Source organism: Carassius auratus, unplaced genomic scaffold (assembly GCF_003368295.1).
Source record: "Carassius auratus strain Wakin unplaced genomic scaffold, ASM336829v1 scaf_tig00001753, whole genome shotgun sequence".
Taxonomy (NCBI): domain Eukaryota; kingdom Metazoa; phylum Chordata; class Actinopteri; order Cypriniformes; family Cyprinidae; genus Carassius; species Carassius auratus.
Genome location: NW_020523394.1, coordinates 624,500 through 636,114, shown reverse-complemented (window position 1 = coordinate 636,114; position 11,615 = coordinate 624,500). Strand labels below are relative to the sequence as shown.

General features: G+C 43.0%; 1 protein-coding gene across 3 annotated transcripts; it reads right to left on the bottom strand.

Annotated features, from left to right (window-relative positions):
- Positions 1–822: 822 nt before the first annotated feature.
- LOC113069569 (lysine-specific demethylase 2A-like) lies at positions 823–10,376 on the bottom strand. Of its 3 annotated transcripts, XR_003279756.1 has the most exons (24): positions 10,066–10,376; positions 9,409–9,445; positions 8,692–8,830; positions 8,404–8,482; positions 8,271–8,317; positions 8,013–8,191; positions 7,816–7,922; positions 7,624–7,717; positions 6,969–7,122; positions 6,768–6,883; positions 6,560–6,686; positions 6,242–6,486; positions 6,077–6,154; positions 5,732–5,995; positions 5,415–5,546; positions 5,237–5,317; positions 4,857–5,120; positions 3,682–3,714; positions 2,628–3,547; positions 2,338–2,501; positions 2,114–2,260; positions 1,568–1,780; positions 1,186–1,469; positions 823–1,155 (listed from the first exon to the last, which is right to left on the bottom strand). XR_003279756.1 is itself a non-coding variant. In XM_026242723.1 (23 exons), exons 2-23 carry the CDS (start codon positions 9,442–9,444, stop codon positions 1,288–1,290), a joined length of 3,801 nt encoding a protein of 1,266 aa, XP_026098508.1. In that variant the 5' UTR covers position 9,445; positions 10,066–10,376; the 3' UTR covers positions 823–1,287. The 3 variants fall into 3 exon arrangements, 2 of the variants coding, with proteins under 2 accessions (XP_026098508.1, XP_026098509.1); XM_026242723.1 differs by having other exon boundaries at positions 823–1,469; XM_026242724.1 differs by having other exon boundaries at positions 823–1,469; positions 2,628–3,517; positions 10,066–10,299.
- Between the last annotated feature and the right edge of the window lie 1,239 nt (positions 10,377–11,615).

The window sequence follows — 11,615 nt, the reverse complement described above, 5'->3', positions numbered from 1 at the left end:
TTGCTAAATCCCAGAAAAAAAAAATGTTTGTACAAAATAGTTTTGAGTTTGTACAGTCAAAGGTAGACACTGCTATTTTTTTGAACACACCCCTTTCAACTAATTGCCCAATTGCACAGCCTTAAGAGCGTGCATATCATGAATGCTGGGTCTTGTTTGTTTTCTGACAATCTACTGAACCTACTGGTAACTTGTTTGCCACGTAGCAATAAAAAATATACTAAAAACCTTGATTATTCTGGTTAGTCACATTGTACTGCTATTATTTTGAACAATACTGTATATTGCTGAATTCATAAACTATTTCGAGATTAGACATTAGGATGCACTTAATTTATAAACCCACCTGAGAACAGAGAAGATGATGTACTTTTTGAAGTCAGATTTTTACATTAGGCAGGAACAATAAAAACCGGAACCTTTTTCCCTGTTGATGGTTGAATGAAGACATTCGGCTGCCAAATACTATGAATAAACAAATTATGTGCATTGTATGACTACCCACCGTACTAACACAGGGCAGCTAACCAATGCAGATTTCGGCATCTCAATTTCAATCAAATCAATTCCAGCTTACATTTTTATCATTTTTTTTATTTTCTTAAAAAAAAAAAGTGGAAAAAAAAAAAACTTCTGAAAATGCTACAGATATTTTTTCTGTCGTACTACAGGAGAGGAATACATTTAAACAAGGGCGTTTATATATTTATATCTCTCTATAGTCTCAGGTATTAAGGAGGGAGATGAATTGAGAACAAAAAGGTATTCCTCAAGTAAAAATGACATTTAAAGTAATGGGATAAGTGTGTGGAGGATAAATTAATCTGTGTCTAGATTTCAGGATCTGGACAGTGGATTAGCGTATCAAACAACAGAAGAAGCGAAGGTTTTTAAAGGCAGACAGAAAGCTGCTCTGAAACAGAAATCCAACTGTAGAGGAATAGCACCTGTTGATCTCTTTAATAGAAGAGCCCATGGCATGACAGGCCTGAGAACCCATCTGATTGCCAAATGCAGTGTTTGTGTCAACACAGAAAAAAAAGAGAAATAGTTAACTACAAAAGAATACTCTTCACCCAGACCTATTTATATATAAGCCCCGCCCTGGATGCTTTGAGCTCCTCCCTCCTAAGCTGCTATACATGAATCCTGGTCCTCTGTCAAACAGAGAGCCTCCCTACAGACCTACAGAAGGAATTACTCTCACACACACACAGTCGGACTTTGTAGTCCTTCTCAGTCAAACAAATATTCACAAAGTCTCTCTCTCCCTGAGCAGGGCGCGTTTTATGATATCCTCTGGATGAGTTTGTCATCTGACAGGCAGTAGAGGGCATTGACAGACAGCTCGGAGATAAAGCTTTCGCACGCCTGTCGCGAGACCCCTTTGCAGCCGCGCAGGTCCAGTACGGAGAGGCAGGACAGGCGCCGCAGGTACACCAGACACCGGTCTGTCAGGCGGCTACAACCTGACGACGACATCAAACAGGGAAGAATGGTTCATTCATGTTTAACATGTCCACTCATTATTTGGGAGCTGTAAACGGGTTGGTGTGTGTGTGCATACCTGCTAAGTTGAGGTGTGTGAGTGTGTTGCGTGTGGAGGAGCCCACGGCGCTGAGGAGGTTGAGAGCACCGTCTGTGATGGGACAATGCGAGAGCTCGAGGCGAGTGAGCAGAGGCATGTGTCTGATGATGAGCCTCAGCGTGGCTTCGGTCACCTCCAGACCGCACAGCCACAAGCACTGCATGTGCTTCATCTGGGAACGGTTGTCGCTGCCTACAGACACGGGATTCAAGCAGGGGTGTGCGAAAAGTATGTTTCTCATGCTTAAATAACCATTTCATTTTCTTAAAACCCATTTCATAATTTTTAGGGGAGAAATATTGCCCCATAATGGACAGAATGCGACAAGATTAGACAGCCAGCTGTCCATAACTGACCTCAAGCAGCCAAGGCAAACTAACACACTCCGCTAAATACGGTCCAATTAAGATCACCAAAATCTCAGAAAATATTGAAACTTTTTTTTTTTGTCAATAGTACACCCACCCATAGTTTCATGCTATACAGGGAAATGGCAACAAATAAGTCGAGTTGTATTAGGTTTACCTGGTGGGTTGAGCAGCTCCCTGATTTGTGCATCTTTGACTCCATCGGCCCAGCTCAGGTCTAAAGAGCGCAGTAAAGGACAGCTTGGAGAGCTCAGCGCAGAGACTGACGCCCAGTTGCACCCTGATAGCACCAGATCTTTAAGGCCTGTGAGAGAGCTGCCTGTGAGTAATATCACAACATGTACCGTGTATTAAAACAGATGCAGCGGTGAGAACAGGCACCTGGCAGGCGGTTGATGAGCCAGCTGAGCTGCTTCTTGGAGATGTTGGCCCAAGAGAGGTCCAGTGTGGCAGGCTGCCGTTTGATGATGCCTGTGAGGGCCTGTGGACTTATAGAGCGGCAGCGGCTCAGAGTGATGCGCATCCATAAACGCTTGTCACAGCCCCTAGAATCACACCAGCGTATTAGAACAAACACACGTTTCAGAAAGCTCCCTATGTAGACAGTAAACAACAAGGTAGCTCACTAGATGTTTTAAACGCAGGCAGACGTGTGGTAATCATGCACTCACCATTTGTACCAACTCTTACAAACAGCCATGCAGACGCACAGCTCGGCACGAGTCAAGTAGTGGAACACGGACACCCACACCTCTCTCTCCCAGCCGGGCTCGTTCCCTCCGTTCGGCTCCGCTGGGGGGCGCAAGGTGGAACTGGGACAAGAGTCGGAGTGCTTCGTCTTTTCCGATCGGGATCGGGCCTTTTTCCCAATCCTCTCTCTCGTCAGCCGGTGAGGGGAATCTTTGAAGTTTGATCTCAGTCTCCTCACCATGTGTTTGGATGCACTTCTTGTCAGAGTGTGCGGTGATGACGAAAGAGCATGTGATCTGTTTACATGCAGTCTGTCCGCAGGCGAATGAGAACCGTCTGAGCGAGGGGCGCCGTTTCGGAGTGGGGGACGGAGCAGGGCTTTGTGGTTTTGAGGAAGGCTTCTAGAAGACAAGTTGGCTTCCAGTTTGGGAACAATGGCGCTTGGGTCACGCTTACCCCTCGATGGCTGTAACGTCACCGTGATGCAGGACCCCTGGCCTCTGACATCATCACTTAGCACCACAGATGAGTCCGATGGGGTGGGCTCTCCTCCCTCACTGCTCCCCTCGCTCTCTCCATTTTGGTGACCGTCTCCGTTCTCATCTTCAGCGGCTTTTCCCCCTCGTCTCTGAGGACGGTTCTCTTTACCATTATACGGTCCATTCTCTTTCCTCTCCTCCGGTTCTTCTTCCACGGAGTCATCTCTTTCAACCTCTATCTCCATTCTTTCTCTCAGGCCTCCCCCTCGGCCACCGCCCCGGAGTCGTACTCCTCTTCCCCGACAGGAGGACGTCCCTCGGCCACGCGAAACGCTCCGTCCGGGTCCCGCTCTGACTACGCCCCCTCTCTCCAGACTCCGCTGACGCAGGAGCTTTGGAGAAAGAGAGACAGACGAACGGGTCTGAGAGACAGACAGAAGTAGAGAGAACGAAAGCGCAGCCGAGAGCGACACAGAGAGCATGTGAGAATGGGAAAAGCAGGATTACAGCGGCGCTGCGATGAGGGAAGCAGATGTTAGAGGCTTAAAACACTCACCGACTGGAGGATTTTGTTCCTTTCTAATTTTATCTGCAAAAGAAAATAGGAAATCAGACACGCAGCATTACATGACAATTATCATAAAGCCTGATTCACGTTGCACCTTATTTTGACCAAGAACCAGCCACTTAAGACAAAAAGGGTTATGTACATATGTATATAAACTCAACCCCTTTTTATATTATATATATATATATATATATATATATATATTTTTTTTTTTTTTTTTTTTCTTTCTTTCAATTTTCTTAACATTAAACAAATGCCATGAAGTCTTTAGAAAATATAACTTCTCAAATTGTATATAATATACAATAAATAAATTCCCTGAAACTACGTGTTTTTAAAAGTGCCTTTGATTTTTGTATGTCTGTTAAGTTTTAAATGTCTTTTGAACCTTCTATACATCAAACAATCCTGAAAAATAATTGCATTCCACTAAATCAGCAGCACAACTGCTTCAACATTTATAATAACTGGAAATGTTCCTTGAGCAACAAAGCATCATATTTTCATGATTTCTGAAGAATCATGTGACACTGAAGACTGGAGCAATGATGCTGAAAATTCAGCTTTGCATCACAGGAATACTTTGAATTTTAAAATATATTTACCCGTGTTTTTCGGACTATAAGTCACACCTAAGTATAAGTCGCATTACTCCAAAAATACATCACGATGAGGAAAAAAAAACATATACAAGTCGCACTGGACTAGAAGTCTCACAAGAGAAAACATTACCGTCTCCAGCTACGAGAGGGCGCTCTTTGTTCTCAGTGTAGGCTACAGGAGCATTGAGCAGCATAGAGCGCACTCTGGCGGCTGGAGACGATAATGTTTTTCTCTTGGTTCAGGTCTCTTACTTCATGTCAAATTAATTTTGATAAATAAGTCGCACCACCAGTCAAACTATGAAAAAAAGTGCGACTTATAGTCCGGAAAATACAGTAAACAAAGCAGTTATTTTATAATGTAATATGTTATCAATATTTTTGACCAAATAAATGCAGCCATAATGTGCCTAAGAGACTTCTTTCAAACACACACACACACACAAATGTCAATTTCTGACTATAAAGGTTGCCATAAATATGTTGTCCAACAAATGTTAATGTAATGAACTGAAAGCGTCATTATATCTGTAACGATATGTATTGTATGTGGATACTCACCCTTTTCCTGAGCTGTAGCTCCAGCGCTCCTGCTCTCCTCCTGTTCTGCTGGTGCTGCAGCAGGAGTCTCTGGGATGGGGGCGGCTGCCGTCTGGAGCGGGTCAGAGGCAGGGAGGAGGGGGAGAGGGGCGGGCGACCTCTGCGCCCTATACGCAGACCCCCCACCCCAATCCCTTCTCTGTACGCGCGCTTAGCCGGAGGACCAGACAGGTGACTGCTGTTGGACACGCTGCTGTCTGTCTCTTCCTCACTACTGCTGGAAGACTTCAGGTGAAGAAGAAAAACCAAAAAACAACAAATCATTATCAAATGAGGAGTGAGTCAAGCAAAAGCTTGCTTAAACAGGATTACTTTTTTTCTGCCAAAAGCAGAAAGCATACCTCTATTTTCTTGCCCTGGACACATTTCGGACACTCCCAACAACTGGGAAGGTCCTTATTAATAATACCCTCACCGGGCACCTGCAATACACACACACACACACACACACAAGGGATTAACATAACAGTACATATAACAGCTAAATCCATACAAGCAAGATGTGGGACAGACTTGTACCTTTATACATTCTGGATGAGTGATCTGAGCGCATTCGGAGCACTCCATGAGCGTTTGGACGGACTCGGAGTCTTCAGACTCTTGATAGCCTTCCTTACATATGGCACACACTGCAGTAAGAGGTAGCGCCGGCTAGAAATACAACACGAGGGTGAGATACAACACCTACAGGGGTCATTTTTACACAATTTGGGTTTTAGTTTTTCTTAAAGCTTTCCTTTAGATTCATTCATTAACATGTACAAGTCAATTTTACTCCGAGTAACACCACATTTAACTGGTGTTCATTTTAACTGACACTGAACACAGATACTCACTGCAAGACACTGACGGAGAACACAGCTCTTCTTGAGTCTGCCCGGTCCTCCGAACTTCCTCATGTCCCGACAGTAGTTACAGTCGCCGCACTCGGTGCGCAGACAGGCCTCGCAGCGTTTGCAGCGCACGCGTCTGCGTCTCAGAGCGGAGATGGAGGAAGACGGCTTCACGGGACGAGGAGCCGGCGGCAGCACGGGGGCTGAACCGGGAGCGCGCGGGCGGTACAGCAGAGACAGAGGCGGAGGCGGCTCATACCACGAGGGCTAGACAGAAGCAGACACATTTTACTTCGGCTCACCACATCTGTATAAGCTGTAAGAAACAGTGGTCAGTGTATAACCCACCCTTTTTGGCCATTTAACAATTGGTTTTCCAGTGTAAGACAACTTGGGGTTATCATTGGCATGTTCCTCTAGCAGCTTCTGTTGGGACAGAAAGAAAAACTTATGCTACTGAAATAAAAACAACTGTTATATTTCTATAGCCACACATGGCGTGCGTGTTCATACCCGTATGTCACCGAGCAGTGCTGGGGCGTTTCTGATGCCTGATGGGACGCATTTCTTGTGTGCTGGCAACTCCTCCAACTTGTGCAGTAATTCCCAAAGCCCTTGGAGCTCAAAGGGTGTCAGGTGAACTTTAACCCCTGGGCGAGCCGGAGATGCTGCCTCTTCCTCAGACTCCTCCTCTTTCTCTACACTTCCCGCATCACTATTCAATCCTCCTTGTTTAATCACGTCCTCCTTCGTCAGCCCTGTGAAGCACAAAACGAGTGTCAGCAGAATTACGGTTGTACAAGTGCACTGTTAAAAAGGTTGTGCGCTGACCAATGCCCAGTGAGTGCTTCTGGAACTCCGGTGTGAGGTGAGACGTGTTGGTCATACAGTACAAGTAACGCTCCAACACATACCAGCACATCTCAAAGTAGAAAGGGTAGCGGAACTTAGCAGGGACCTGCACGGATAAACCACAGAGACAGTCCGAGACGGTTCACAGATGGAATAATAATCATCAAGAGTTCGTTTGAGTGCTCACCCGTGTGCGGTCCTCAATGCTGTAGATGTGGAGCTGCATGGGAATGTTAAAGCTGTGCAAAAAGTTTCCCCCAAACACCAGCGTATCCATTGGAGTGTAAACCGCATGAATCCACCCTACACACACACAGACAGAGGGCTTTGGTCTGAGAAAAGCTGAGAGATTCCTACCTAAATCGTTTGAAGCATGAAGCATGTGTACCTGAGGGGATCATGAATGTGTAGCCTTGCTTCAGTTCAATCCGTTGGCACATTGTGGCTTTATCGCCGAGAAAGATGTCCCCCTGCTTCCCTGACAACACCCAGTTCTCATAGAGCTCCAGGTTCTGAGGGGTGGGCGGGATCAGCCAGAACACCTGAGATCATTCAGAACAACACGGGCAGTTATGAAACATCAGATGGGCTGACTCTGACACACAGGTTCGAAAAGTTTATAAATGCTGCAACTAGGGAGAACAAGATTATTTAAATGAATGCATTTAGCAGAAGCTTGTGTCCAAAGTGCATTTAGGCTAACATTTTTTACCTAACGTGTTCCCTGGGAATCGAACCCACAACATTTTGCGCTGCTAACGCATTGCTCTACCACTGAGCTACAGGAACATTTGACATTTGACATTTTAAACCAAATTGGATTAATAGTGCACAATATTTCCCATGAAAATTAGACAGCACTCCACGAATTAAACATGCAACATAGAACCAGAACACTATTTGAAATGTTTAATACTGCATTATGCATTTCACATACTATCTCTGTTGAAGTTGGAAGTACACCGTATATGCAGTATTCAGTGAGCATTAGCAAGTATTTCATTCTGAACTAGATAGCGTTGTACCTTTAAGAAAGCCCTCACCTTTCTTCCCCTGAGGATATGATACCAGACTGACGTGCCACCAAAGTCTATGTGGAAATCTGTGAAGCATCCCTCGACACTCATCAGACAATACCTGAAAAACACCAGAAACCAAGTTCATGTTGCCCTAGTGTTCAAAACAAAACAAAAAGAGGCTTAAATGGAACTGTATGAACGAATAAAACAACTCACTTCTGTACTTTAGGGTACTGCATGTCTGTAATGGCATTGGTGGAGTCTCTCTGACTCTCTTTAAGATGCCGTGGCCACATGTTGTCCACCCAGTCAATCATATCAACCTAATTAAAACGATATCCAATAGCGCCAAAAGATTTTACAGATTTAGCAAATTCTCAATATGGGTTGACCACTAATTGCGTGTCACATACCGAGGTAGGTCTCTTGACCAGATGCTCTAGTTTTGTGTGACTGAACTCCAGGCTGATCACATTGTACAGCTTTTCACGTTCAGAAGGCGGCGTCTCGTAGTATCTCCTCCACTGCCCCATTGACATCTCGATGCCTTTTTGAGTGGTCACATCCATCACATCCACCATCCTGCGACTGCCTAAGGTAGGGGAGCGAATGTTAGCAGGCGTCACTGTTGATTATAGAGCGATAGAGGGACAAAAACCTTCTCTTCTTACCCACAAACAATTTCACGTCACTGACGCTAAAGTCTGGGTCAGGCATCCTACAAAAGACAGATAATATACAGAGCTGATAAGTTTCAAAAGGGTCCAGTGGCCACAAACACTGGCATGATGAAATGCGTCCTACTTTATGCCAAGACCATCCGCTTTTTGGAAGATAATGGGGTCCCGGAGTCCCTCCCGTTGGATGTACTCCAAGGTGAAGTCTGCGAAGAACACCATACAGTGTTACAAGGATACAAGCATTTCAAAACAGCTTTACAGAAAATGTAGCTTCATAACCAAATCATAGGTGGCAGTGGCATAGAAAACTCACAATATGGTTTAGCTAGGATAAGAGGAACCGAAACTCAGCTCGTGGAGCTCACTATAAATCAGTGCAGGAACTAAACAACAAGCAAGGTCCAAAACGCACCTTTCCCATCCATAATTTTGACCAGATCTGAGTTGTATCGATCACTTTGGAGTTTCTCGTCAACATCAAAGGTCCGCTTCCCTTCGATTTCATCATCTGAAATGCTGTCATCTTGGTAACGCCGCCGCGTGCCAGTCCGCTGAACACAGAAAACAAAAGAAATACCAAACCGTACTCAGATGAACAGAAATGCAGTGCTGAATTCAACCTGATTGGCATCAACCATGCATTAATAAAATGTAATCGTTTTACTCCAACACACTTTGACTTAAACTCGAGCAGATCTAGTCATAGTTTCCTAAAAACAGCTCACTTTTGGACATTTTAGGCAACTTGGAAATCCCAGCCAGGATACGTCCAGAAAAAAAGGAGGACGTATGTTTATCCTTATCTTTAGTTTCAGATGCTCTATCAGAGCTTTATGAGCCATGTAAACATCACAAAGGGTGGATCACCATTAAAGTAAATATTAAAGAAGCCAGTTTATTATTTTCCTGCTGCTGAGGCACAGTCTTGAGTGATAAGGTAGTGTAAATACATGAGAATGAGGTTTTGACAGTCTCTTCCCTTTACTGTGTGCTCTGTAACATCAACAAAGCCGAGAGCGCCTGCTGGCGACGGGTTAACGCAGTTACAACTCGGTTAAACCCACATACAAACGTTCCCCAGAAAGCGATGTAGTTCACGTAATAGCTGCTTAGTAAATGAGAAACTTACCAGGCGTTTGCTATAACGGGAACTCCCCTCTTCCATGCTGTGAAAAATGAAGAGATAAGTTACTAGAAGGTCTCTTTCAGACGCTGTAATCAATAAATGGCATCAGGTGCAGCGTTAATGAGCTGAAACCAGCTGGAGTGATTATTTTTCACGTGCACGGTTCAACAGCAGAGTTAGATGATGTCTATGTAGGAGGCTCGCGAGGCTTTGAGACACCGTCATTATGTAAACGATCAGACAACAGAGTCTGTTTAAACGCTCCCAACTTCCCATTTCCCAGACAGCACATCAAAACGAAACTAAGTTACACACTTTATACGCCAAGCAATCGGATATCATTCATCTGATCATCGCTCGTGAAGTAAACAAACAGTGAAGAGCTGTGACACACAACTGACATTTATAGCCGTTGTGAAGCTGCTAGCCTGAGCGAGAACCAGTAATGCTAATACAACTCCACTTAAACAGGTCTTGTTTTCATCACTAGTCTTTGTTTTGATTGCTCTATTACTGAAAAGCATATGGTGGGGTTAAAATAGCAAAGTCAAACCCCTGACAGTGGAGGCTACCCAACTAATCGACTAGCACTACCATTGACAACCCGCGCTAGCCTGTTAGCCTGCTAGAAACAAAACAAAAAAGACCTTTAAACAATACCTAGACTTCTACTCGCGCTCTCTGCCGACAGTGTCGAGTAGCTCTGTGGAAAGAGGCTTAAAAATTCCCGTTGGACTGCGAATTCATCCTGTGCAATGGTGTCGGTCTTCACTTGATATTCTTATTTTTGTACGATAAAGTTAAATCAATTCGCTTTCATCCGCCATTTTCGGATTCTCATGATACACACACGACTACTACTCATACGACTCGCCCCTGGAATACACAGCCAATGAGGTGGCGGGGATGCAAACTAGGCGAGAGATGATTGGTTCAAACTAATGTCCATCATAAGGGAGTTTCTGATCGTCTACGCCCCTTGTTGGTTCATTATATTTCGGGAGCCAATAAATGTTTCGATTGTTGCTTATTACGGACAGTTTATCGGCTGCGGAGTAAAATTCTAGTCACTTTGTCGCAGACTATTACTGGCAAGAATATTTTTGCTTGAAATATAAAAAGTATATAATCTCCGAAAACAGATTGGTTGATTTTTTAAGTCACCGAAGAGGATTAAAACGAAGGCATTATAATATTGATTGTGTTGTAAAACAGCCACCTGCCATCATTCAGAAACACCCTGTCCTCTGATTGGCCAGTTAGAGATTAAAGCCACATCATACAAAACCTTTAAAAAAAAGAACTTTCAAAGATTAAACCTCGACTATATGAGATTTAAAGCAAATTACAACAAAAGCACGTTTCTTCAGTCTCATTTTAATAGATACATAGCACGCACAATTTAATCATCCCTTATTGAAACATTTTAAAGACGTGTACTTTACTGCAGTTAAAAACAATCCTTATAAATAGCAACACTAAAACATAAAACCAAACAATATATTGAACTATAGGCCTAAAACCAAATTATATGAGACATATGACCATGAGGAAAAACGAACAAGGACAAACACACACACAATAATTTTTTTTTTTTTTTTGAAAAAGTTCTGCTCATCATGGCTGCTTTTATAAAAAAAAAACACAGGAAAATAAGATAATGGTTATATATATAATTAGAAATCAGCATCATTACTCCAGTCTTCAGTGTCACGTGATCCTTCAGAAATCATTTTAATATGATGATTTAATATCAATTTTGGAAACAGTTGTGCTGCTTAAAATGTTTGGGGAATCTGTGATTCTTTTTTTTTTCAGGATTCAGGATCTGATGAATAAAGTTAAAAAGAACAACATTTATGTAAAATAAAAATCTTTTCTAACAGTATAAGTCTTTATGATCACTTTTTATTTTTCTATTTAACACATCCTTGCTGAATAAAAGACTTAATTCCTTTAAAAAAAAAAATAAAAAAAATAAAAGGTGGAGCACATGGTTACAAAATATTCTATATATCTATATATCTATTTTGAATAAATGCTGGTCTTTTTAACTTTTTATTCATCAGTCCAGAAAAAATATCACAGGTTCCCCCCCAAAAAATAAATAAATAAAAAATAATAATATATATACCGGTATATATATATATATATATATATATATATATGTGTGTGTGTGTGTGTGTGTGTGTGTGTGTGTGTGTGTGTGT

Excerpts from the sequence above, each read along its gene's own strand:
- LOC113069569 (XM_026242723.1), bottom strand. The coding sequence starts at position 9,444 with ATGGAAGAGGGGAGTTCCCGTTATAGCAAACGCCTG. Across the intron at positions 8,831-9,408 it reads CCCGTTATAGCAAACGCCTG|CGGACTGGCACGCGGCGGCG; the intron begins GTAAGTTTCTCA and ends TTCTGTGTTCAG. Across the intron at positions 5,121-5,236 it reads TCCAGGGCAAGAAAATAGAG|TCTTCCAGCAGTAGTGAGGA; the intron begins GTATGCTTTCTG and ends CTTCACCTGAAG.